Source organism: Ochotona curzoniae, unplaced genomic scaffold (genome assembly GCF_017591425.1).
Source record: "Ochotona curzoniae isolate NIBS_2020 unplaced genomic scaffold, NIBS_Ocur_1.0 contig_66, whole genome shotgun sequence".
In the NCBI taxonomy this organism is placed as follows: domain Eukaryota; kingdom Metazoa; phylum Chordata; class Mammalia; order Lagomorpha; family Ochotonidae; genus Ochotona; species Ochotona curzoniae.
This window is the reverse complement of record NW_024466512.1, coordinates 26045162-26072632: the sequence shown is the minus strand read 5'-3', so window position 1 is coordinate 26072632 and position 27471 is coordinate 26045162. Positions and strand designations below refer to the sequence as shown.

The following is a 27471-nucleotide window of genomic DNA, read 5'->3' as shown; positions in this document are numbered from 1 at the left end:
AAGCTTTCAGTTTCACTATCACTAAAGGCAGAGTTCTGCTAATTGATATGGGGATGCCATCCAGAATGATTTACAAGGTTATTCATTGATTTTGGCCAGAGGTTCCAATGGAAAAGACGTAGCACTCAACCCACCGTCCGCGACAAGAGGCTCTCCAGGGTACTTTCACAACTGGGCAGGAATGATGACATTCCTTAGTTGACAGGAAATCAGCTGGACTCAGAGGACACAAGTGACCATGTTAGGCTAGTAGCTTCATATCACTACCCCTCATACTCCTCAGATCTCTCCCTCCCAGACTCTTTCCAAAAAGTCAGCTTCAATATGTAGTCAGTGAGACCCGTGTTTATCGTTTCCAGCTGGGTTCAGTATCTCTCTGAGCAAAGCCAATCACATTGGTGGTGCTTCTCCCATGACCTGGGAACCCAGGCCATTACCTAAACTTTCCTGACATAACAGCCTTGTCAGATGGATTTTAGTTGAGTATTTTTTCCAAATATGGAATCAGACTCATTTCTGCAAAGTTCACAATGGCAATGCAGCTCATATGTCTCCCAAGCACATGCTCTATGTACCATGACACTGTGGCAAATTTTTCAGAGTCATAATGCTCCTTTTGTAAAACACAGGTCCCCCTTCATCTGTTTGCATGCACTAGTAAACTGTGATAGATCATATACGCAAAAAATATGTATATTTTAAAGCAATGTCTTTTTTTAAAAAAAGATTTATTTATTTTTATTGCAAAATCAGACATACAGAGGACGAGAGACAGAAAGATCTTCTGTCGGATGATTCATTCCCCAAGTGGCCACAACAGCCGAAGCTGAGCTGAACCAAAGTCAGGAGCCAGGAGCCTCTTCCAGGTCTCCCACACAGGGTCCCAAAGCCTTGGGCCATCCTTGACTGCTTTCCCAGGCCACAAGCAGGCAGCTGGAGGGGAAGTGGGGCTGCTGGGATTAGAACTGGTGCCCATATCGGATCCCAGTGCGTTCAAGGAGAGGACTTCAGCTGTTAGGCCACTGAGCACTGGGCCCAGAAATTTCTTTTTACAAGACTTTGTTTTTTATTGGAAAGAGAACAAGATCTTTCATTAGATGATTCACTCCTCAAGTGGCCACAATGGCTAGAGCTGCACCAATCTGAAGACAGGAGCCTCTTCTGGGTTTCCCACGTGGGTGCAGGCTCCAAAGGCTTTGGGTTGTCCACTGCTCTCCTAGGCCACAATCAGGGAAGCTTGTCTGCTGGGATTAGAACCGATGGCCATATGGGATCCCAGCATGTGCAAGGTGAGGTTTTAGCCACTAGGTTACTGAGTTGTGCCCAGCAACAGAAATTTTATTTCTCATGGGCTGACAACTGGGGGATTAAGAAATCAAGTCCAAGATTTGATTCCTGCTGAGGTCCCAGCTTCCAGCTTGCTGAAGATGTATCCTAGCCTGGGGAGAAGCAAGCTCCCAGTTTTGATATATTCTCACTTGGGGTACAGCAAGCTCTCTGTTGTCTTTCTCTCTTTTTTTAGAAAAGATTTATTTTTATTTGAAAGGTAAATTTACAGCAAGGAGAGACTGGGAAATATCTGTCTGCTGGTTCACTCTCCAGATGGCCACAAAAGCCAGAGCTGAGCCACCCAAAGCCAGGATCCAGGAGCTTCTTCTGGATCTCTCATGTGGGTATAGGAGCCCCAGGACTTGGGCCATCCCAGGCCACCAGCAGGGAGCTGGATTGAAAAGTAGAGCAGCTGGGGCCTGAACTGGTTTGCCGGTGCTTGAAGGTGGAGGATTGGCCAATTGAGCCATCATGTCAGGCCCTCTGCTGTCTCTTTCTCTCTGTCTCTTAAAGATTTATTTTATTTTTATCACAAAGTCAGATATACAAAGAGGAAGAGAGACAGAAAGATCTTCTGTCCAATGATTCACAACTGACCGCAACAGCTGGTGCTGTGCTAATCCAGAGCCAGGAGCCAGGAGCCAGGAGCCAGGAGCTTCTTCCAGGTCTCCCACATGGGTGCAGGGTTCCAAGGCTTTAGGCCATCCTCAACTGCTTTCCCAGGCCACAAGCAGGCAGCTGGATGGGAAGCACGGCTTCCAGGATTAGAACCAGTGCCTATATGGGATCCCAGTGCTTTCAAGGTGAGGACTTTAGCTGTTAGGCTACCACGCATGGCTCAATCTCTTTTTTTAAATTTTATTTGTGATAATGTTTACAGAGTTGACTAGGGTGGGAAGGGATAAGGACTGGGGAAAGCAGGTGAGACCACTATTTCCACACCTTCCTGATCTTCCTCCTGTATCTGGAGGTAGGGGAGAGACAAGGAGAGAAGCCAGACCTAGCTTCCCAACTCCCCCAGCACCCAGGGATAGGGAATGGCCACCCAGTGATATCCCAGGGTCCCTAATGTGGAGCATGTTCTGAGCGTTCTGTTCAAGTGGTTTCAATAGTTCTGACATGCTGTTGATCTTGCAGATCCAAGGTTGAGGAAATCCTTCCAAGTCCCACTGGCGAACACAGTCCACCTCAGTCTCCATTCGCTCAGAAATTTGTGGTCAAACTTCACTGGGGTAGTTGACAGATTTGTTCTGCCCTCCTTCCTCTGCTATGGCACCAGATGTCCTTACAAGCTACAATGGACTGCCAACTCCTCAATGTGCATTTGGGTATGCTGTCCACTACACCCTCCTCAGTAACTAACAAGACCCCACTCAGATACATGCACTCCATGGTCAGATCCCAGGTCCTGCCACTCTCCCCATGGTTGGAGTTCTGAGTCCAGCAGTTCAGTTGGGGAGATCCTCAAAAAAGAAAATATCATCTGAGGTGATCCCAGCCTATACTCCTGTGTGTGTCCGTCAATACGGGGTCTGGCTCATTCTGTCACCAACATCAGCCTACACACTCATCACTGAGAATTGCAATTGCTAGGTCAGATCTATTTCCAGCTCTGTCTTCTACACAAAGCAATGGGTGCCACAGCCCAGCCCAATAATACCCACTATACACTTGGCCCCCACTTCACCATCGGGAGCTGTAGCCCAGTCAGAGTGACTTCCAATAACCTCCTCTGGGCCAGCCCCCAGCCTTGGTTCCTGTGCCTGCCAGCATGTGCATTGGACTGGTCTGGTCTGTCCCAGCAATGATATGCACAGCTCTTGTGCATATCATTGGGCATTAAAGCCTAACTCAACCCAACCATTCCACCATCCACTCACTCATGCCAGCAGGTGCCATTGCCTATCTAGCCAGGCCCACTACAAGTCCTGTTTCTTGTGCTCACTAGTGAAAGCTGCAGCTCATCAGAGAGGAGTCCACAGTTTTCCTACAGGACCCACTCCCTACCCCGCATCTTGCACTCTCCAGGTGGTTCTCGAGTCTAGCAAAACAGGACTTGCTCCCAGTCCCAGCATTTTCCAGCTGATGCTGTGGCAAAGCCCAACTAGCTTGCCCTTACTCTGGCTCATGCCTGCACCAGTGGCTACACTCAGTTAGTCTAGCCTGGCTCTCCCCCAATCTACTTCATATGCAGACCAATAGGTAATGTAGCCCAGCCCAGCTTGGTCTGCTCCCACTCCCAGCTTTCATGCTCACCAGTAGGAGCAATGGTCCAGCAGGCGAGTCCCCACATATGCCCTACTGGAATTGCACCCCCCCAAACCTGGGTCTTACATGTGCTGGTGGGTGCTGCTGCGCAGTCTAGCATGGTTCATCTCACCTTGGCATATGGCAGCAGGTGATATAGCCAAGCCCAGTCCGATCTGCTCCCAGTTCCAGCTCATGCTGGCAGGTATTGCTGACCAACCCAACCCAGCCTCTGCTGTCTCTTCTTATAAAGATGCTAATCTCATCAAGAGGGCATTAACCTCACAACCTCCTCTAACTGAATTATCTCCCTTAAGTTTATTCTCAACATACCACCACCTGGGGGTTAAGTCTTTAATGTGAATTTGGGGAGAAGGTCACATTCAGACCGTAACAACCCTAATGAGCCATCATTTCAAAGCAGAGAGCTTTTTCACTCTTTGCTGGTTAAGCTTTCTGCAGCCTTTCTGCTGATCTTCAGTCTATATCCTGACCTGCAGTGGCACTGCCCATGACTCTGTTCTTTTCAGAATTGTCCAGAGATTTTGTCTTTTCTCCATCTCTCATACAGTAATTCAGCTCTCTCCCACAAAACCTGCAGTACAAAACCATCCATCAGCTAAAAGAAGTAGTCAGATCTTCCAAGAAAAATCTACTCTTCAAACGTTGTTAGGAGTACTGTGATAAACACTGCTTGCTGGATGCTTACCCAATATTTATCCTCTCCTCTTCCTTATGAAGATCAAGACTTTCGTTCATGCCAGAATGTGCTGAAAATAAAACTATATTTCCCAGCTCCCTTGCAGCTAGCTTTCCAGGTGTGCACATGAAGCAGTTCTCCCTGATGGGGTGCTAGTGGAAGCCGGTAGTTGGGACTTCAGGAAATGTGTCTTGGGTCAGCTGCACCACACCTATCTGGAACAGAGATGAGTCACGGGTGCAAAGGTGGAACAACCATCAGTGTACAACGGAAATGGCACAGCAAGGATGCCAGGTGAAAATCAGGACCATATCTGTTCCTGATTGCATCAGGAAATCATTTTGCCAGTCTTGGGCTACTTACTTCTGAATGGGAGAGAAAGAAAACTGCCAGGTGACTCGCAATGGCAGAAGTGGGGTGAGGAATCCATGAATGACTAAACAATTCCTATTCCTGCCCTACCCTGACATTTTGGGTCAGCAGGTCTGTGGAGTCTTGTATACCTTACTTGCCCCTCCAGTATTTTGCTATAATGAAGCTGAGGCCAACAGATCTGGTAACTTCTAGATGGAGAGAGAGAGAGAGAGAGAGAGAGAGTGTGTGTGTGTGTGTGTGTGTGTGTGTGTGTGTGTGTCTCAAGAAGTGTGTCAGAGATTTTGGGCTTAATTTTCAAATGTCTACCAGACTTGGACAGCTGTGGGTGTCAGACAGGAAAAACGACTTGTTTAGCTCATTTGCAATTTAGTGATGGACACATTCTTCTATCTAAATGGAAAGGTGACCCAAGATGGATGCAAACATTAAAGCACAGATGTTCAAGTTAGTTGCCCAAGGTTACAGGACTCATCAGTGGCAGAGCTGGGAGAGCCAGGCCAGGGCTGGTACAGATGGCGGCACAAGTCCTCAGAGTGCATATTGTCACAACTGCCTCCCACTACTTGTTTGTCAGTGTACTGGGGCAGGTGGCTGTCCTCTGGCTTCTCCTGCACTCCTCCCTCACTGTATAGCAACCACATTGTTTAGGTGAAAGGATTCCGCACTCAGTTCCATGACTGAAAATAAATTTTCTATCCAATCCAACTACCCTTCTCCCTCACCAATAGAAATCATATATATAAAAAATCATGTATATATATATATATATGCATATATAATTCTGATGTAGAGGAGCAAAAATCAAAAGCAGCCTGACTAGCCTTGGGGCTGCTTTCCTCTACACTTTTTTATATGAGAGAAAAACTAACTCCTGTCAAGTTCAAGCCCTAGTCTTTTGGATTTCCTATTACTTGCAGCACTACTCTTCATTTATGCTAACTACAAGGACTGATCTAGGCCACTTTAATAGCAGTAGAGCTTGGGATTTTTGCCTAATGGGGGAAAGGAGGAAACAGTTTTTTGATCCCACTCAACATCCCAATCACAATGTCGGCTAATGTCAGCGGATATCCTGAGCTGTGGGTCCCAACATACAGCCTCCAGAAAAATGGTGGTGGGGGCAGAAGCAGTATGTGGAAACTTACTGAAAGTGAAAATGCAAACAGCAGACTCCTTGGTGCTGTACATGGTCTGTTGCCTTTACATGTTGTCCTAGGGGACCTCAGGGACAGCCCTTTACAGCAGACAAACCCTTCTGCCCTCATTCTCTTCCTAATATAGACTCCAGACTGAGGTGGTGGTAGGGACAGGGGCAATGCACTTAGAAAGCTGCAATAAACAATGGCCAGTGTTCACATTGGCCAGGCCATCATGTCCGTCCAACAAGCTGCAGAACAAGGAGAAAGTTCAAGTTCTTTGGTTGCCAGAAGATCCATCTCAAAGAAACAGGGCTTTACCAAGTCTAATGAAGGTGGATTTTGAAGATCTAGTGGCTGCAAAGTGGCTCATTTGTGATGGCTGTGGGGTCAAATACATCCCCAATCTTGGTCCTCGAGACAAGTGGCAGGCACTTCTTCACTGAGCGCCTCCACTCTTCTGTGGTCGTCTCCTTGTAACAAGCAACAATAAATCATATTTACTGCCAAACACAATAAAGGAAACAAAAATTCTCAGCTCTATTCCCAGATCTGTGGAACTAGCAGTCATGTGAATAAGCTCTGGAGGCAATTCTGAAGTTGCAGAGATCTGCAGTGAAACAGAGCCAGAGTCCTGGTCAGGACTTGCCTGAACCACACCTCTGGACTTCATGGTCATGCAGGCAAATAGCATACATTTTCTCCTGTTAGTTTGACCTAAGGTTTCTGTTGTTTGTACCTGAAAACATCTCTTGCGATTGCTGCTGCTCTGAGATGCTGTTCATAACAGGACACCAAGTGCTACTCAGAAATATTTTGCTCCAGGTATGCTTAAGAGTCGGACTGGATTAGCAGATTTCAAACTTCTGCCAGACTAGATTTCCAGATGCCTTGTCCAAACACACTAAGCCTTTGTTTGCTTGGAGATTTAGATGACTACCCAACTGAGAAGAGGACACACACTACACCTGTTTTATAATCTACCACAGCAGTGCTTGAGGGACCCAGTCTCTTGTTGGCTCCCACCCCATGGCCGGCAGCCTTGCTCGCCTGCAGCCACTCCAGCAGCAACTTTCTTCTTTTAGGCAGGTGACGCCACTCACCTGGACTCCCCTTCTTTTCTTCAGGCTCAAGTTAGGTTCTTGATTGCTGCAGCCACAACCAAAAGCCAGGTGGGATCAGACTTGACTCTTCTCATTGTTCATGTACAGTGCAAGGCTAGGCTTCTGCTGATCAGACATGGCTGATATGAGAAAATCTGGCTCCTAAGATTATGTCAGGAGGAATAGCAGACACTTCCGGTTTCTTACAGAACACAGAACCAAGCACACACTGAGTAACTGGAGAATCACTGCAGGAAACCATCTCTCCTTATTCAGTGTTTGCTTTGTGCCAGAACTATATCACCTCTGAAACTGGGAAAAGCCAGCGAGGGTTAGCAGACTGCCAAGGTGGGCTGTATAAGTGGCTGCATTCTGGTTCCCTCTTAGGGATCTCCTCTTTTGGTGGGGGTAAAAAAACCAAAAACACAAACACCAGAGAACATGGATGGCCCATGGTTCCTGTAGAGACTAAGGCTGAGGTTTCTGCATATGTGAAATGGGCCTTGATGGATGGCTGAGCTTTACCTGTATTTGCTAGGTTAGACTCACTCATATCCCATGCCTGAAGAACTGTGGCTCCAATGAGGATTAGACCAATGCCAGCTGTTGACACCATAACAGCTTCCTGTTGAGCAGCATGAACCTTCTGCCCCAAGTGGACATACTCCTTGTTCCCCAAACCTGTTTCTCTGCACCTTCAGGGGATATCAGCTTGCATCAGTCCCCACATGGACTTTCCATCCACTGGTTGCTCCTACGGTGCGCTTCTCTCAGGCATCAGATCCAAGTCTGCCTGCTTTGCCCTTCCTCCCAGTCTTCTCCGAGGGCTCTGGCTGTCTTGGATCACTTTCTATTTCCGACTCTTGCTCCAGTCACTTTGCTTACTGCCCTTTCAGGCAAGCTATGCCAGGACCCCACTCAGAGGCCAGGGTAGGCAGGGTGGCTTGCCATTCCATAAGGGTCTGGATGAGAGACAGTGTCTGCAAACAACTTGGGCACAAGCTCCATGTGACACTGATTTCTGGGGTTCATGAGATGTCCTTGGAGCACAAGGGGAAGCATAGAGGTGCTCACTGCTTTGCAAGGGCCTCCAGAGGTAAGAGCTCTCAATTTCAGACTGCCAGGAAGAGGGGACCCCAAGGAGAAGCTCCGTGGGGGAGGGTAACAGCCGTCAGGTGATCTCAAGGCAACAAGACAAGCAGAAGAGCTGGGAGAATGGAGTTAGCTACATCCCAAGAGATTTGGGGCCAGTGCCTGGGGCCTCTGGCCACCTGGCTGACTGCCTTGGGACACAATATAGAAGCAGCATGCTCTTGTGGCACATATCCTCCACTTTCGGACCTTCACTGTGCCCACTATGGAAGCTCAGGGGTTTCCTGTCCTGCTCTCTTCTCCTCTCTCCCAGCCCGAATCCCTCCCCCTGGGAACCTTCATGCACTGCCAAGGCATATGGTCTTCCCTGGCCGCATCTGGAGAACAGACCGTGCCTACGGATGGGGGCAGCAGGGTCGTACAAGAGTAAGAAGGATAAAGGGGATGATAACACATAAGGGAGAAAACTTCCATTGACCTGCTTTTTCCTAAGAACTTTATTTCTAAAAAAAAAAAAAAAGAGAGAAGAATCCAAAAGTATTAAAATAATCCTCTAATTAGGAAGAAGCAATGGCTAGGTTGACAGACTAATTCATACAAAAGGATCATGCATTGCTTTCATTCTTGGTGGGTGAACACCCTGAGTCCTGCACCTGCTGTTGGCTGCTGCTCAGGGTCTGGGGGCATCACACTCTCCTGAAGTGTGACAGCCACAGGCAGCTGGACTGCTCCTCCTCTCCACAAACACAGACCCACCTCTTCCCGGCGGAGACAAGGCTGACTGCTTTTGTGATCGCCTCTGATAAGAATGCTTTAAAGAAGGATGTCTCTTTCCCAAGCTGCCAACTCTTCCTTTCTGAGGATGACGGCATGTAAAAGAAAGGATGTGAAATGTGAATGGTCTTCTTAGGAAAGAAGGGCTCTGGTACCGACTGAATGCCCAGGGAGATGTTACCTCACTGAGGCCATACGAAAAAGCAGCTGCGATTTTCCTTTGCCTTTTATGTGCAGGCAAGTCCAGCCTTGGGTTTCTATCATCCACGGAACCGGGCTGGGCAAAGCCAAGTCTCAATTCGCAGGAATTATTAAAACAAAACAAAACAACAACAACAAAACAGAAGAGGTGAGCTGGAATTCAAGACAAGGATTGTCAAATGAAGCCCAGAGCACGTAGGTGGATTTTCCAACTGCAGGGTCCTTGCGAGAGCTGGATGAGAGTCAGTGTTTGACTTCTCCCCTGAGATGACCAAGACAAGTTCAGGTTCCCCTGGGACCATGGTTGGGTTTCCCTAGCTTGTTTCAGTTGGTGTTTCGCTGGGGAACGGGGAGGTTCTCGTGAAGATATTTCAGGGTTCCATGCTCTGAGAAGTCTGAGACCACATGGTCCTGCCCACGTAGCAGCCACTTGGTGGTCAGCAGTCCCTCAAGCCCCACTGGTCCCCGGGCGTGGATCCGAGAGGTGCTGATGCCCACTTCAGCTCCTGCGAGAGAGCAAGGATCAAAATGCGGCTTTCCCGGCCTCTGCTCCCCACCCACCTGCCAACAGCCACAGGGCTCCATATTTGGCACGTGACAGCCTCTGTCGACCCCTGTCCCTTCCTCTCTCAGCCTGCTAGAGGCCCTTGGTCCCTGGCAGGAGCCTCTGTGGACACTACAGAGCCTGATGCACCCTCTTCGCAAACATAATACACACACTGGTTTCCATTCTGACAATGCTGGAAATGCTGTCTCCGGCCTACTGTGTGCCGTGTATGGACATTTTGGTGCATTTGAGGTGTACAACAATGTTTGGTATGGGGGCTTCATATCCTCAAACACTCTTTAACTAGGAAGCCAGAAGGCCTAGCACATAGCACTCATGAGACAGTAACTGAATGTTGGAAAGGGTTACTGTTTGCTTCCCCCTTTCTCTTGCTCCTGGTGACAGGAAGGGGTCAGCAGGTGTTTTCCTAGGACTGACTCAGCACGCTGACTTGTGAATGGTGGAGGCAGGGTCTCTTGATCCAATACAGCTGCCCTGAGCATGTACCATGTATGAGGCACTGCTCTGGGTCCTGGCGATACACTGATGACCCAGAGGTGATTAGGAGGTGGGTCTGATACTCTGGGGGTCAGATAGTTGGAGGACAGCTAAATGAACAGTTTCAAGCGCTGCTTGAGTGCAGGGAAAGGGCTGTGACAAAGACTACATGGGCAGCTACGGATATGCTAGGCTCACGGAGGGCCTCCCTGGAGAGGTACCAGTGGCTGGCGCCTGAATGCTGAGGAGCTGGCGGCAGAGACCAGGTACGAGGTGCTGCAGCCAGAGAGAGAAGCAAGTGCAGAGACCTGAGGGCATGCACATAATGACAGGCAAGGATCATGAGGCTCCTGGAATTCAAACTCTGGCTCTAGCGCAAAGAAACCAAAGGGTTTTGGACATGGCATCTAATTTTATCTCTCATGCATTGTTTTTTCTTTTCCCCCATTTGGAAGGTGAGGACAATCATGGAATCCATGTTGTAGGTGTGAGAAAATGCTTGCAATGTACTTAGTATAGCACCAGAAGCCTGGTAGCTGCTCATCTGCCATGGTCATGAACGCCATTTCACAGGAATGTAACTCAGCCATGGTTTGCCCTTTGTTTCTCTTCCATCCCAAATTTTCAGCCGACTAGTGTGCACCTCGGCCCTATAAAGTATGATTTCAGGCAGACAATGTGCCACAGTGGGCTGAATTTCCACTTGGGACCCTGCACCCCCTACTGAAATGATTGAGTCCCACTGCTCCAGTTTTCATCCAGCTTCCTGCTAATGCATCCTGAGGGTCAGGAGACCATGGTTCCGGGCTTGGGCCCCTGCTACACACATGGGTGAACTTGATGGAGTACCCAGCTCCTGGCTTTGCCTGACTTAGCTTTGCTGTGGGAATTTGAGGAGTGAGCCGGCAGTAGGATGATTTCTTTGCAAATGAAAATAAACACTTTAAAAAATTTTTTTTCCTTTTCAAGGCCATAGAGAACAAAGATCAATTAAGTGATGCAATAATCAAATCGAAATGCCAAGGTGTGGGCATTATGGCACAGTGGGTTAAACTGTTGTCTGTCACACAGGTGTCCCACATGGGAGCTGAATGTTCAATAATTACTTCCTATTAAAATTGTAATTCCTCTGAATTTTTTCTACCTGGAAAAATAGTTTTCATGAATTGTTAAAAGTTATTGCAGGGAGTTTTACTTACTTTTAGCCATTCCTATTTTTAGTGCCTCATTTCTGTTATGTTGGAATTTTGGTTTTTTTTCAATATTAATGTCTTTATTTGAAAGTCAGAGTTAAAGAGAGAGAGATCAATCTTCTATTCACTGGTTCACTCTTAATATGGCTGCAAAGGCGAGCAGTCAGCAAGGCCAAAGTCAGGAGTTTGTTCTGAGTCTTTGATATAGGTAGCAGGGGTCCAGGCACTTGGACTATCTTCTGGTGTTTTCCTAGGCCATTAGCAGGGAGCTGGATTGGAAGTGGAGCCAGCTGGAATGGTGGTTTTATTCCCTATGCCTCCACACTGGTCCCAATGCTGGTCCATAGGACTTTCTGTCCTATTCTTGCTTAGTGGTTTTCTATCCCTGAGGCAACCTGGCTGTGGCTCTAAAGGAATAAATCTGCAGTAATAGCATTCTTGTGGGCCTGGGCCATGCACCTGCTACAGTGTATGCATGGAGACAAGCATGGTCTGCCCATATGGCAGTGGGAGCAATCCAGAAGTTGGAGGTGCAAGCTCTTTCACTTGTCTGCACCTCCACGGAAACGCACATGTAAAACAACTCCCTGTCTGATAGCTGGAGCACGATTCTCACGGTAGGTAGCTCAGATAACCCCTACTTATCTGGACCAAGCATGTGAGGATAAAGGTGAGGGTCTTTGCCTCACTACCCTCCCTGGACCACAGAGGGTTCAACAGAGATGCCCTTCTCCCCTGAGCAGTCTTTTTACCTAGTCCGAAGCGATAGCCATCAGAGAAACGGGTGCTGGCATTCCAGAACACACAGGCACTGTCCACATGCTGGAGGAAGAACTCTGCTGTTTTCTCTGCAAGGTAAAAGAGAAATGGGCTAAGGAAGACTCCCTGGGGCACACCCCTGCCCCCATTAACTTTCACTGGTGACAGATCTGGGCCAGATCTGGATCCCTTTGGAGCCTCTCCCAAGCTGTGCTCACAGATTAAATAAGAAAATTGATGAAAGACAGGAGGGGACGTAGGCTAACTGGATCCACCAGTCCAAGTGTTGTGCAAAGTGTGGACATCCGACTCTCTGAGGCAGGCTATGTCCCTGTGCCAGGGTGGCCATTCACACTCCTGTTTTATAGGCTCTGAAGTCAGAGTGTCCAGGCTTGAGCTCCATCTCCAACTCCATGTCCACCAGCTGCATAATGAGCTGTCTGAATCCTTCTGTAATCCCCGAGTAAAAAGGGGCTGATGACATCGCTTGGTTCACAGGATTAAGAAAAAACAGGTTGGTCCATGGGAGTTTGTATACCTGCGATACCTTGCACACACTAAGAGTATAGTCCTGGTTGGCTGATGCTATTGGTGCCACTGCTATGATTCCCTAACAAACTGATGCTAAGTCTATCCAGAGAGCTATGCTGGCTTCCTTCATTGCTGGGCCTCAAGTGCCTGACCCCCAGAAGTATCTTTCAACACATTTCTTGGGGAAGCAAATGAATGGATTTGCAGAACTGGTTTCACCCTTAACTTAACCCTGGGTTTTGGCTTCTGCTGCAGTACGGATTTATTCCAGTTACCCAGGAGGATTCTTGCATGGAAGAGATGACAATGCCTGTGGAGCTGATCATCCCATCCCACCACCCCCGTTGGGGCAGCTGTGACAGTGACTGTGAGGGCACTCAGCCAAGCATCTGGTATACGTGGTCCTAGGCATAAGCAGCAGGTTATTCACACTGTGCTTTCCCGCTGGCCCAGAGGTGCTGGGAGGAGGCGGACCACCTGGACATCAAAGCAGGGAATGCAGACACCATCTGGCGGAGGCAAGTGGACACTGACCGTTTTCGGTGACGATCACATCTGTGTGGGAGCTGCCGTACTTGTGGATGTGGTCGATGGCCTCCTGGACACTGTCCACCACTTCAATGCACAATTCTAGGTCTCCATATTCAGTTCGGAGTGACTTGACTTCTGAGGGGCTGAAGGTCAAATAGGATGCAAACTTGGGGCCCGCATGAATTTTCACCTAAACAGAGGAAGTCCAGGGCAACCACGTCAAAAACAAGAAAAAAGAAGATTCCCAACGACAGAGTAACTTCCTTTGAAGAACTTGTAATCACTGAACAATGCTAACCACTGAACATCAGTCCATGCAAAACCTAAGACACGGGGCTTGACTAGCAGGATCATATCCTATTACCTGACATGATCATGGATCAGGAGACCAGTCACATTAGGCAGGGCCACGACATTAACCAGCAAGCCAGAGAACCATCTGGGGGTTGATTCTATGGGGGGATGTGTGGGCCAAACCCTGTGGAAATTCTAGCCCCACTGGCTAATTCAAGAGATGGGGTGGTAATGGACTAAGCTAGGTGTGACTAAGGAGCCTGCCATCAATCACAGGTTAAGGAACTGACAACAGTCTGGACTGGTCAAGGCAGCAGCTCCCGAATGTGCATTCTGAATAGGGTGTGGGGTGGGCCGGGCTGCAACTTTCACCAGCCCATACAAGGCCAAATGGAAGGCCAGACTATGCTGGGCACTGGCCTAAAACCCAATGGCATGTATGAGAACTGGATCTGGGAGTGGATCAAGTGGAGGAACTTGGGAAACTCCCCTGGTGAGTCATAGCTCCTGCTGGTGAACATGTGGTCCAAACCTGGGAGTAGGACAAGCTGGGCAAAGTAGCAACAGCTGGCCAATGTGTGAGTTGGTAATGGAATGGGATGTACCGGGCAGGACTGAACAAACCTTAGCCCATAAGTAAAAATCAGAAACCAGGATGGAGTACAGGTAATGCCAAAATAGAATCTTGCACCTACTGGTCTGCGTGAGCCAGGGATGCTAAGCCACAGTGTCTAAGGCAGTGGTTGGGACAGGGGAGGGGTTGTGCCAAGCTGTCAGAGCAACCACTGGCATGCGCGTGATCTATGGCTGGGAACGGGCCTGGTTGGGGAGCTAAGGAGACACTCTAACTGGGTTGAGGTTCTCACCAAAGGGCGCATAGGCTGGAATGGAGGCGGCATTCTGATCAGAAAACAGTTGTAGTCTTTCTTGGCACAAGTGTGGACTGGGAGAGGACATACCAAACCAGGCCAGACTCCAACAGCTTCTGGTGTTCTAGGAGGACCAGGATAGATGTGGGACAGACTAGGCTAGGTCTCAACCCCTACTGAGCCATGTGTGAGTTGTATGTGGGTATGGACGAGCTGTGGCTGGGTTGAAACATCCAACAGCAAGAATCAGACTGGGTTGAAGGCCAGTTAGGAAAAGCCACTGTTCCTGCTAGGACAAGAGGTGAACTGAGTAGGGCTGGCTCCTGGACCCACTGGTATGTGCAAAATATGGCATTGGGAGAGGTTCTGATGGAGGAGTCTGGGCAACTTCTCTGGCAGGACACAGTCCCTGCAGGTAAGCGCAAGAAGCATGATAGGAAACAGCCCAGAATAGGCCATGGAAAGTTTCCCACTGGCATACATTTGGCATGGGTCAGGTGCAGACCAGGCTGAATCAGTCCACGTCATCCACTGGCAAATCCAAGCACCAAAATAGTGTGGGTCGAGCCAGGTTCGGTTGCAACAAAGACTAGTGTACAATATGGAATGCCAATGTGAGGTTGTCTGTATTGGAAGGGACCACAGTGCCCAATCAGCAAGTATGAGAACAAGGAAGGGAGGGGGCAGAGCCAGCAGGGGGAATATGGCGGTGGGGGGGGGGGTTCCCTTGCTGGACAGCTACTCCCGCTGGAGAGCATGGGCTGGGATAGGGGCAGACCAGACTAGGCAGGACTATAACACCTGTGGGCCTCATGTGGACTAGATCAGGGTAAAGCCAGGCTGGGGCGATTGTTCCTACTGGAACAAACTACAGTTAGAGTGGGTGAGGGTTGTTTGGGCTTAGCCACAGCATCAGCTGGCAGAAGTTGGCACTGGGGGCTAATTCTGGCAAGTTAAACCACAGAACAACCTGGAGAGTGCATAATCCGGGGGTGGGAATGGCCTGAGAGGGAAACAGTAGGCTCCTCCCTCTTGGGTTGCCACTCCCACAGGAGGGCACGAAAACTAGGACAGGGGCTGGGTGGCTAGATGGAGGCACTCAACAACATCCGTGAAGGCTGGATAGTTGAGTTGGTTAGATGGAACTAGGCTTTAATACCCACTGACATGTATGAGAGCTGCATGGGATATGGGACAGACTGGACTAGTCTGCTACACATACAGGCAAACCAGGGCAGTGGGCAGGCCTGGTGGGGGTTATTGTGGGTCGCTCCAACTAGGCTGCAGCTCCCACTGGTTTATGTGAGGGCCAAGTATGTGCTGGACAGAACCAGGCTGGACTGCAACACCCATTGGTTCCAGTGGAAGACAGGGCTGGAAACAGAACCAACTCAGCAGTTGCAACCACCAGCTGATCAGGGCGATAGACTGTGCCCGGTCCTGTACTTGCTAGTACATACAAGAATCTGGTCTGGGAACACCTCAAAGTTTCTTTGGGGATCCCCCCAATCGAACTGCCGGTCTCAGAACCCTAACCATGAAAAGACAGAGGACAGAACAAGTCAATCAGCCACTTCAGCTCTATGTTGGCAGTGAAAAATTGGGCAAACGGAGACTCTATGATGGGACTACGTCAATCAGTGGATTCTCCAACGACTGCATCATGCTTGGAGTGGTGAGATTGGCAGCAATTCATAACTGTTGAACTATCAAAACCACTTGAGCAAGACCCTTGGAGCATGCCCCACATCGGGAACTGGGGTGGGTGGGAGACTGGGGGGAGGCTTCTCCCTTAAAATCCCCCTTTACCTCAGATACATGAAAGAAACAATATGGAAATAATAGTCTTACCCATTTTCCTGTAGCCCTTGTTACTTTTTTTTTTTTTTACCATAATTAACTATGCAAAGATTGTCAAAAATATAATTAAAAAAATGGAAAAAGTTAAAAAACAAAACAAGAAAAAAGCTTAGGATCCAACAGCAAGAAGAGCCTGCATGTCCCAGTGTGAGCCTGCAAAACCCCAGCCCAGAGACTGAAGCAGGCCTTTGAATGCAAGAATGTGCTGGGCATTTTTGGGCTACAGACATGAGCCCTGGACCTCTGGTGTTTTACCAGCATGACTGCTTGACTGTGACCATCTCATGAGCACGTAGACACAGGCACAGGAACCATACAGAGAGGAGGAGGTGTCATGGGAGCATTTTTCATTCCCCACACTTTGGAGAAGTCTTAGAGACAGGCAGTACTTGATGGGGTTTTTGAGACCATCAAATTGTAGTGATTTATCACTATGGTCCTATTCCTGGGTTCCTATTAGCTCTCAGCTCTCATACCAGTTCCATTCCTGGCTGGAGAAATGTTAAAGACCCTGTGGCTGATCTCTGAGGGTCCCAGTCACAGAGCACTTCCCACTTACGCCTCCTTGTTCCCTGAGAACCCACCCTACCCCCCAGCACAGGGTTCATGCCTGGACCCCTTGGGGACTTGAATCAGCACTCCAATAAAGAAAGCCCATGTTGCAGAGCAGTGGCTTGAGCCTTGTGCCACAGCATCAGCCCCTAATTTTTTCAGGTGCTCTTGGAGATTGTGCCACATTTATTTGCTGACTGGAGCCTCCCTTTCCGGACACAGGACAGAAGGGAGGAGACACACACTTAAAATGCACCTGTGCATAAAGTTTTGCCTTCAGAGCATCTATTTTCTTGCAATCATGAATTTAGGATGGACAGAGCATAAATTTATATCTGAAATGTACTATCTGTGGCCTGTTTACAACATAAAAGTCACGGCAGGAGCACAATCCAGAGAGGATACTATGCAGACTGTGTCCCCATTAATACCGTATGGACTACAACAATACTGGTAATTAAAAACTGTTTCATTGAGGGTATGAATGCGTATACATTTTGGGTTGAAAACATTTCTGAACAGGCCACTAAAATCCAAAAAAGAATGTGTGCTCAGAAATAAAAACTTTCAATGTTGTTGCCTGGGTGAAAGCCTGCAAGAACAGCCCATTCAGCAGGCTGCCACATGGTCGGCATCAGCTCTGATCCCTGTGTCACACATTCCACTCTGCCGTAAAGCCCTGCGTGTCACGTGTGGCCAGAGGGCATGGTAAGGTATGCATGCTTTTCTTACCTCTGGACTCAGCACAGAACCTGGCACACAGCAGATACACAGAAATAGCATTTGTTAAATTGCCTTAAAGGGCATGGGAGCTGGCCCTGGTAGTCAGAGACCAGAGGATGTGTCTCACCTGCTCCACTCTCAGCATATCAATGATCTGGTCAAAGAGGGGTGTTCTCAGCAGGTCGCGGTGGATTAGCAAGGTCTCCAGGGCATTGCAGGCAGCAGGGTACTCACACTTGGAGTCTCTCACTGTGGGAGAAATAGCAGAGACGTAGCTTCCATCACATGATCTGGAGTCACAGGGGATTTAAGAAATCCTTTATCTTTGCTACATAGCTCACCCAGTCTGGTGACCTTATCCACACTGGCCTCTGAGTCCACATACATGTGACAGATCCCTTCACTGTGCCCCATCACCGGGATGCCCTTGGCAGCCTTCTGGATGTCTCTGACCAGCTGGGAAGAGCCGCGTGGGATGATGAGGTCTATTATTTTGTCCAGGCGGCAGAGGTCTTCCACTTCTTCTCTTGTGTTCACCTGAGCCGGGAAGAAAAGATATGGAAGACATCTCCGGGCATACAAAGTAATGGGAACAGTCTCCTTTCCTGCACGGACTGAGAACTAGATTGGGCACTGTGAAACTTCCTCTAAAAAACAGGACTAAATCAGTGATACTGGGTGTCAGAAATTCACCCAGCTAACGCTAACCAAGCTCCGCATACCTGGTGTGGTGCACCACACACTGTTTGCCTTCACGGAGCTCAGAGAACAGCTGGGATGACAAGACAGGGGCACTCACAGTCATTACACAGGGCAGATCACTTCAGAAATCCAGACGTGGCACAAAGTGCTACCGAGGAAGTTAAGGGCACTGTAGGTTACACCTGGGCACAGGGATCATGAAGGCTGCACAGCAGCAGAAGCAGGTATAACATGGTAGAGCTGGATTTGAATCCTTCAAGTCTGTGCTCTTCCCACTACAACTACACTGCCAAGGAAAAGAATCTCAAGTTCTCATCTTTAAGCACATGATGCAGCAGGTTTTCAGGATCTTGTTAGGAGCCAAGTGACGTTGGTATGATGGAACAAGTGGGCCCCAATGAAAAAAGGAAAGGATCTGGATTGGCTTAGGTCCAATTCTCAACAAACTACGTGACCGAATGAGCTAGTTTATTTTTCCCGATCCAGAAGACGGGTCTAATAATTTACTGGTATTTTCTTTGTAGGGGTGAAGTAAGAATTAAACAGACGCAAGGTACATTGGTTATTGATGTCATCAACAAATCACAGCTGTTACTTGTCAGATTTGACACGTGAGGAGAATGAGATGGTGGTCAGTTAAAATAAAGGAACAGAATAATAGCCACAGTGGGAACAGCATGGTCTTGTACTTCACATGCTGATGGCACAGGACATGCTTTCTTAAAATTTATCTCATCCTATTTATGTGTAATCATTCTGTCCCCAAGGAGAATACAGGACTCATGCTATAGCCCGGCTTCTTCAGCCACCCTAAAAAATAGATCTACCTTACATTCCTGCTGCTCGGTAGTGCCAGGGTGTGGCTGAATGGGGTGGCCTTCCTAAGCCCCCAGCTGCCCATCTGGCTCTGCACAGTGACTGAACATTTGCAGCTCAAAGGACCTGCCACCACTCCAGTCGTGCCTTTCTGCTGATGTACAGTGGCCACATGTGACCTGAGCTTTGCTGCCAACTCCCCAAGACCTGACCCAGCCCCTTCAGGCCTGTTCGGGCTCATTCTCAGTGACCTACGAGCTGTACGGCTTCCTTGACTCCATGGATAGAGAGGGCCTCCTGGGTGAGGAGGTGAAGAATCCGGTTGCTGTGTGCGGCTTCCTTTCCTCCTTTGAGTAACAAGCCATTACCACTTGCAATAGCCAAGGCTGCCACCTGCAGATCAAAGGGGACAGCAGTGGATCAAAGGGGAGAAAAAACAGAGACATGTGAACACTTTATACTTTATCTGACTGCTTCATCTTCACAGCACCCGAGTGAATTAAGCACCCATTTCATCTTCATCTTTACAGATGAAGACACTGAAGGTCAAAGAGGTTGGGAACTCCCCAAGCTCACACAGCTTACAGGATGAGTTGATACCAGAACAGAATCACTTAGAACTTAGGAACTCAAGGGCATGGTTTTCTTAACACTGGTAACAAGGTAACTGGAGCTCAGTGGTCAGGGTTATGCAGCCTCTCTCCATATCCTGCCCATGGCAGAGAACAGGGCACCCAGCTGCCTCTGTGGGACAGCATTGCTCTCCGTGACTTGGGATGGAGCTGGGCGGCACCTGTCCCCACAGCTGAGTCTAGCCCTCGGATTTTTCTGCTGCTAACAACTGGGAAGCCCAGAGCTCCTGCTAACCTTTGCAGAACCTGCTGGGCAAGCACAGGGAGGTTTGGGGAGAAAGAGGCAGAGCAGTCAGCTTCTTGTTTTGAAATAGAGCAGAATGTCTGGACATGAACATTCAGCTTAGATGTTACAGGTCTGAGTTTGATACCTGGCTCTGGCTCCTTACTCCAACTTCCTGCTAATGTTGACCTTGGGAGGCCACAAGCAGATGACGGCTCAAATGACCGAGTTCCTACTATCCACAAAGGTGACTCGGATTGAGTTTTCAGTTCCTGGTTTTGGTCTTGCCCAGCCCCAACCATTATGGTATTTGGGGGGTAAACCAGGGGAGAGGAGTTCTCTCTGCCTCTCAAATAAAAAATCAGTATGTTTATAAATACTACATATATCCTTTTTAAACTTTAGAGCTCCTGCAAAGAAAGAGCTGGTATCTTATTTCTGGACAGTCTAAGCAGGGGAACAGTCTCAGAATTCTGGGAGAATTTAGGACAACAAAGCAAAGCCACCCTCCACCCCTGATGTCATCTTGTTTTTCTCAGCCTGGTTCTCGAACACAAGCCTGGAACATGTTGACCTCCTTAAAGAGGGCTGCATCACGGTTTTCACTGACTACTGAAAGCTTTTTCCTAACACACACATGTGTAGGAAGCCTCTGGGGACACGGATGACAAAGGGGTCTTTCATATGTGGGTTAAGTCGGCTATCAGAAAAACAGCTCTGTAGATGGCTAGCAGGGCCTGGAGGCCAGAGAGTGAAGCGTAGCACATGCTCAGGTATGCACTCCGTGTGGCAGGTAGATCTAGGCTCCAGTCCCAGCCCCACTCTGATGAGTGTGACAGGAATACTAACTTCCTTAAGTTCAGTTTCTTCAATGAACATTGCAAGACCTACTCTGTATACCTGGAAGAACCAAGAACGTAAATTACCTCTCTGTCTCCCTCCCTCTTTCTGGTCTTTTTTCTTTGTCTCTTGGAGACTTCCCTCCAGTTCTGAACCCCAGCCCTGCCCTCCTGCAGCAGGCCCTTATTCACACCCACCTGAGGTAGACAGTCAGGGCGAGATTCAAAGATCACCAGGAGGACTCCAATGGGGACAGTCACTTGCTCTAGTTCCAGGTTTTTGGCAACTCGGGTCCGGCGCAGGACACGGCCCACGCTGTCTTGAGAGGAGGCTGCAATCTGTCGCAGTCCGATGGCCAGGCTGTTGAGCTTTGATGTGGAGAGGCTGAGACGCTTCAGCAGTGGGGCTGCGAGCCGCCCTGAGAGGGGGGAACACACAGGATGAAGCAGCGGACCTGGGCAGGCCACAGACTCCAACGTGAACATCTTGATGTGTTACTGACCATGTGGCACTGTGTCAGACAGGGACACGGAACTGAGGTGCCTCCGGAAGACAATGTAGGGTTATTTCTAGAGCTTTCCTGGGGTGGTGGTGGGACTGGGGGCAGTACGGCACAGCATGCCAGCATGGCAAAGCTGTGTGCAACACACTGCCGGTGCCAGCTCAGAGCCAGAAGTCGATCATTTGTGTGAGGAGGTCTGCTTGTACCCAAACTAGAGCATTTCATAACGAGAAGGAGCCTGATGTTACCCAAGAACGGAGGCAGGAGGCTACGCCACAGCAGTGCAAACCTGTACAGCTACCTACGTTTGATAATATGGAAAGGTGACTAGGACAGAATTTGTGAAAAACTGCAAGACAGCATGCATGACTTCCTGGATGTTACGAATACCGTGTACACATGTGCACAGGGAGGCACCAGGCATCTAAAACAGCCTAACCTCTATTTTACCTTTTGGTGTTACTTTATCTTCTTATAATGACAGTCATAACAGATGTTTTCTTCTGAAAAAATGTTAGGTTCATGAACTAGATTTTCTTTAGATATGAGAATATGTGCTAAGATATTCTCATATAAATGAGGTACATGTTAATATGTTCCATATGTACAGTCATTTACTCATACATTTGCCATGTCTTTGAATGACATTTGTATAATCATACAAATACTTGCACATAAATGTAGAAAAACCATTTGGAATCACATACTACAAATTATTCTTCTTACTTTTAAAGATTTATCTATTTTTATTGCAAAGTCAGATATATAGAGATGAGGGAAGAGAAAGGTAGATTTTCTGTCTAATGATTCACTCCCCAAGTGACCACAATGGTCAAAATTGCACTGATTCGATGCCAGGAGCCAGGAGCTCTTCCGGGTCCCAAGACTTTGGGCTGTCCTTGACTGCTTTCCCAGACCGCAAGCAGGGAGCTGGATGGGAAGCAGGGCTGCTGGGATTAGAACCAGTGCCCATATGGGATCCTGGAATGTTCAAGGTGAGGACTTTAGCTGCTAGGCCACCACGTCAGGCCCACCACAAATTATTATGACAGTCAAAACTAAGATGAAATCACAAAAACTTTTCCTTTCTTTTTAATACTCATATTCAGCAAGATAAACGAAAGGATTTTTCACTCTGGATGTCAAGAACTAATCTTATATTAAAGAAAAATTATGCCACTATTCTACAAATTATATGAATTAATTCATTTTCTTTACTTTTCCTCATGTGCTAGAAACCAGGTTTTAATTGTGCATGTTAAATACTACATTATAGCTCTTCACTCCACTATGCAAGTGTGTTTTCCACAATGTAAAAATCATTTCTAACTACTGAAAAATATTCCGCTGAATTCATACAGGTTTGCTGCACTTAGCCACACCCATGTTATCAGACATTAAGGCTGCTGTGAGATTTTCTGTGCAATAAACTGCCTTGCCCAAGAATCTATTTTCACACAGAGCTGTTTTCTTCTTTTGAAATATTTGCTTGGAATAAGTTTCCAGAAGGAAGAGTACCATGTTCATGAACACCCCGGACTTTGTGCCATTGTTTCTAGGCAGGTGCAACTTAGATTAGGAGTTCTGCCACCAACAAGCTATGAGCATGAGCAATGGCTTTAGTCTCTGTGAGTTTCAACTCTTTTACATAGATAAAATAAATGGATAGGGCCTGGCACAGTAGCCTAGTGGCTAAAGTTCTCACCTTGCATGTGGCAGGATCCCATAAGGGCACCGATTTGTGTCCTAGTGGCCCTGCTTCCCATCCAGCTCCCTGCTTGTGGCCTGGGAAATCAGTCAAGGATGGTCCAAAGCCTTGGGACCCTTTACCCACGTGGGAGACCTGAAAGAGGTTCCAGGCTCCTGGCTTCGGATTGGTGCAGCTGTGGCCACTGTGGCCACTTAGGCAGTGAATTATCAGATGGAAGATCTTTCTGTCTCTCCTCTTCTCTGTATATCTCTGACTTTCTAATAAAAATAAAGTTTTTAAAATAAATAAATCTTAAAAAAAAATAAAAAATAATTGGACATTATCTAGTCCTCAAGAACTATTTTATGATTTTCCAATGGTAACAAATTCAAAGACCAGGTATCTACTCTAGAGGAAGTTCTAAACAATGGTTCAAAATGTTTCAGACATTAGTGCACAATGAATTACATATTTACATCCCACATCAGAATGCAGGTTCCAGTTCCCTCAAACTTCAGCTTTCCATCCATCTTCCTGCTAATGTTCTGGGGAAGTTAGTGTTTGATGACCCAGGTGCTTGGACCCTTGCCACCCATGTGGGAGACCTGGATAAGATTCTGGGCTCCTTGTTTTGACAAAGCCCAGTCTTGGTCAATGCAGACATTTGGGGAGGGAACCAGTGGAGGGAAGATCCTTCATTCTCTCTGACTTCCAAGTAAATAAAAACAAACATTTTAAAAATGTTTTCAGGAATCACAGTAACACAGAACACCCCAGAAGACTCCTCTGAAAGAAATACACTAACCTGGAAGAGAAAGCTGAGGGATATTTATTTCAGAGAAAAGGAAGTTCAAATGTCCGTAAGAGCAACTCCAGTATTTTACAGTGATGAAAAAGGAGAGGTGAGTTAGGAGCTTGCAGATTCTGCATTCTGAGCTCCCTGCAAGACGAGTTCTGCCTTCTCAGTGATTCTGCATGAGCACCTGCATACACACTTGGTGCTGATGCACAAAGATCTCATGCTGGGCAGCCAACTGAGACAGCCCCTCTGCCACTCCCTTTCCAAATAGCTGCTCCAGCAATTCCTGCTTCTCTTCCTTATGTATTGTCCTTTCTGGGTTGGAATGCGGGGCTCATCACTGGCCACAGAATTCAGGCAAATGACAACTTCTCTGAGCTTCAGTGTCCTCTGGGAAATGGAGCTAGGAAATGCAGCTCCCTCACTGTTTGGTGAAGATTAAAGGAGATGCTGCCTGGAAAGTACTTCCTGCAATACCTGGTCACACAGAAGACCCCACTCAATGAAGCTGCTGTTAGCTGAATGTCTAAAGCAATGGGGTTCTTCTTGGATTTCTCTGCTTGTCCTGAAGTAGCCACAGAAAGAGCTTATGACCTGTAGGAAATGGAAAAACCCCAGTGGCAGCTGTTCTAAAGCATCTGGGTGGAGGGTGGTGGAGGAAGAGGTATGAGTATAGAAAGAGAGGTTAGTATATGCAGTCTGAAGCTAACACCAGCTACCAACAAATTATAGCAATATAAAATTTCTCTGCAACAAGCTTGTCTTTTGGCAGACGAGCACTATTATTAGCAAAACAAATAATGAAAACAACAGAAGTTCTCCAGGACATCTAATCTAAATGGTCTGGTCTTTACCTTCTGCCTCCTCCAAGTCCTTTTTGTTGGCCAACAGGATTTCATCACGCTGGTCGGTCAACAGGTCAGCCAGATGATGGATAATTTCTGCTCGCTAGAAGAAAGGCGAACCATTGAAAAAACACACAGATATGCTAACCTGAGAAGAACACATGCAGGTTTTTACATTTACTCTGCTGACAGTACCAAATCCTTCTCAGATCCTGAATCCAAGATCATCACTACTTGGTTCTCCTTATTTTTTCCTTCCTCTCTCATTGTCAGCCTCCATTAGTTTCTTCCTATTTTTCTTCTTCTTTTTTTTTTTTTAAATCTACTCCTGTTACTGCAATTAGTGAGTCATAGCTGAGTGCTGGGGTAGGGGTAGCATGAATTATATAACCTGCCTGTGACATAGGGCCAGCACTCTGTGTCATGAACACATCTTTACATTTTAAATTTCCCTAGGTAGTTTATTTCCCAGGTAAGTCTTTCATCCTTCGGTTTGCTACCTAAATGGCTGCAACAGCCAGATCTGAGCTGATTGGAAGCCAGGAGCTAGGAACTTCCCATGTGTGTGCAGGGGCACAAGGACCAGGGCCACCTTGCTCTTCTTTCCCAGCCCAAAAGTAGGGAGCTAGATTGGAAGCAGAGCAGCTGGAACATGAGCCAGTGCCCACATGGGATGCCAATACCACAGGAGGAGGATAGCCTGCTATGCCATTGCACTGGTCCTCTTGCCCTGAAAGTTACATATAAAACTGTCAGGATTACCTGCTCAGGTTCCAAAGTGGCCAACATTCTTCCTCCAGATCGAGCCATTTCTCCCTGCTGCTCAACAGTGGGGCCTGTGAGAACAGGTATAAACATCACACCACATGAGCCTAGTTCTATCCTATCCTTGCACATATACAGGTTCATTACATATATAGAAGGAAAGCTTAGTCTCTTGATGTGATTGTCTCAGATTCAGGGATTACTCTAACCAACAAAGTGGCAAAAGCATATGCCAGGTTAACTCAGGCATAAACACAGATCTGTATTTCTACAGTAGCCCAGACACCAGCCTGGGGATTGGTTCCAGGAGTCTCTGAGGTTCCCAAATCCAGATGCTCAGGTTCTTTATGTAAAGTAGTGCAATCTTTGCATTCAACCTACACATCCTCCCAGCATACTTGAACCATCTCTAGGGTACTCATGACACCTAACAACACATGTGCTGAGTAAATAGTTGTAAAATACCTTCTTGTTTAGGAACATCATGTCAAGAAAAAGTCTGTAAATGCTTGGTACAGATGTATTACTTCTTTGAATATTTTCAACCTGCTGTGGACTGATCTGCGGACATGGAACCTGTGGATTTGGAAGATCAACTGTACTTTACATCTCCCAGCAAGTTTCTCAGTTCTACTCTGGCTTATACTTCCTAATGTGCTCCCATTTCTGAATGCAGCCTACAGGGGAATGCTACCCCTCATGAATTGTGGGGAGCACATACTAAATCTTAGGTGCTCTAGTGCTTATTAATACCTGGCATCCAACATAGGAATAGCAAGCACTTCGTGAAGAAATGGATGCTGATATTTTTTCTAGGAGCAAGAGAGAGCTCCCATATGCTAGCTCTCTGTTCAAATGCTTACAACAGCCAAGGCTGGGCCACAGCTGGGAACTCAATCCAGGTCTCTTGCATAGTTAAACTATTTGAGCTACCACCTGCTGCCTTCCAGGGTCACCATAACCAAGAATCTGGAATTAGGACCCAGAACCAGGAATCAAGCCTAGACATTCTGATGTGGGATGCAGGTGTCTTATCCAAATGACCAAATGTCCACTGCAGATGCTCACATTTTTTAACCAAGTGACTGTGGACAGAACTGCAGGCCTCACTAAGCAGGCCAGATGGGAATTTTATAAGAGCAAAGCAATATCCAGTTTTGCATATAGCATTCAAGACAATACTGAATCTCACAGCATCAGCACATCATTGTAACCCACATTTGAGAGTTCTGTCTTCAGTCCCTCCTGGACCAGGGTGTCACCAGCTCACATTCCCAGGCTCTGGGACCTTAGGACTACTTACCTGCAGGTTTTACTTCTGAAAAGAAGGTGCCAACTTTCTTTCCTTCCACGATGTCAGTGATGACATGTCCAGATACCTTTGGGTGGGTTCCATTGGCAATAACAACAGAAGTGCCACCTTGCAAAGCCCAGAGGGCTGCCTTCACCTATGGTGATAGGTGAGATTCAGACCTAGCGATACATCATGCAATTTGATGTGCAGCAAGCACGATGTTTCCAATAGCTCAGAGACTATGAAAACCCACACATCCTCCACAGCCTTCTCCTGGAATGTGCTGCACCTTTCCCCTCAGATACATACACCCAAGGCATGTGTGCATGCACACACAGGCACATACCCAGCACATGTACACACTCATGTGAGCACACATGCACACACACACACACACACCTGGCACATGCATGCATACACATCCACACACACAGCAGGCACATTCCTTAGCCTTCACCTGGAGCATGCTGCACCCTTCTCCCCTGCCTTCCCCACACACCCAGGCACCCTGCACAGCCTTCTCTGCTATGTGCTTCACACACACACACACACACACACACACACCCTCCACAGCCTTCTCCTGGAGAGTGCTGCCCATGTTAAGCTCGTCAACCCCTTCTTATCACTGAGTTCTTTAACACTCTAGCACAGGACTCAGAGCTTCTGTGCTCACCGCACTTCAGTTTAGAAACAGTTCCCTGAACAGCCTGACATTTGACCATACGCTGAACCTGAGTAATTTTAACAACTTCTGACCTCATCTCCACTATTGCTGTGAATGATAACATATCTTGAAAGTCTAACTTATGAGAACAGCTAATGGGAAAGAAATTCTTTAAAAATTTCGAGTAATATTTGGGCTGACAATATTAGAGGATGTATAATTTACAAAAAATAAATCAACCTTGTCCTTGAGGAATTTACAAAATAAATATACTCTTTACATAGCATCAAGTAAAAACAAATAGGCAGATATGACAAATACATGTACATAAAACTCCTTAGGTTTGCATTTAGACACATATATATTTAAGTGTGCAGGTGCGTCG

At 47.4% G+C, this 27471-nt stretch overlaps 1 protein-coding gene and 1 non-coding gene across 3 annotated transcripts in view; one reads left to right on the top strand and one right to left on the bottom strand.

The window, feature by feature from the left end:
- The first annotated feature begins 5749 nt into the window (after positions 1 to 5749).
- Positions 5750 to 5885, top strand: LOC121164420. Its single transcript, XR_005885089.1, has one exon. It is a non-coding gene; the product is annotated as a small nucleolar RNA SNORA70 (small nucleolar RNA).
- Positions 5886 to 8367: 2482 nt separating this feature from the next.
- ALDH18A1 (aldehyde dehydrogenase 18 family member A1) overlaps positions 8368 to 27471 on the bottom strand; it is a 42519-nt gene continuing 23415 nt past the window's right edge. For both annotated transcript variants that reach the window (XM_040992411.1, XM_040992412.1), the window contains exons 9-18: positions 26432 to 26576; positions 25126 to 25199; positions 24373 to 24466; positions 20725 to 20945; positions 19088 to 19225; positions 17656 to 17851; positions 17442 to 17563; positions 13020 to 13206; positions 11948 to 12043; positions 8368 to 9463 (exon numbers count right to left, since the gene is read on the bottom strand). In XM_040992411.1, the coding sequence (XP_040848345.1) occupies positions 9282 to 9463; positions 11948 to 12043; positions 13020 to 13206; positions 17442 to 17563; positions 17656 to 17851; positions 19088 to 19225; positions 20725 to 20945; positions 24373 to 24466; positions 25126 to 25199; positions 26432 to 26576 (1455 nt within the window). In that variant the 3' untranslated portion in view covers positions 8368 to 9281. The remainder of the gene's footprint in view (positions 9464 to 11947; positions 12044 to 13019; positions 13207 to 17441; positions 17564 to 17655; positions 17852 to 19087; positions 19226 to 20724; positions 20946 to 24372; positions 24467 to 25125; positions 25200 to 26431; positions 26577 to 27471) is intronic.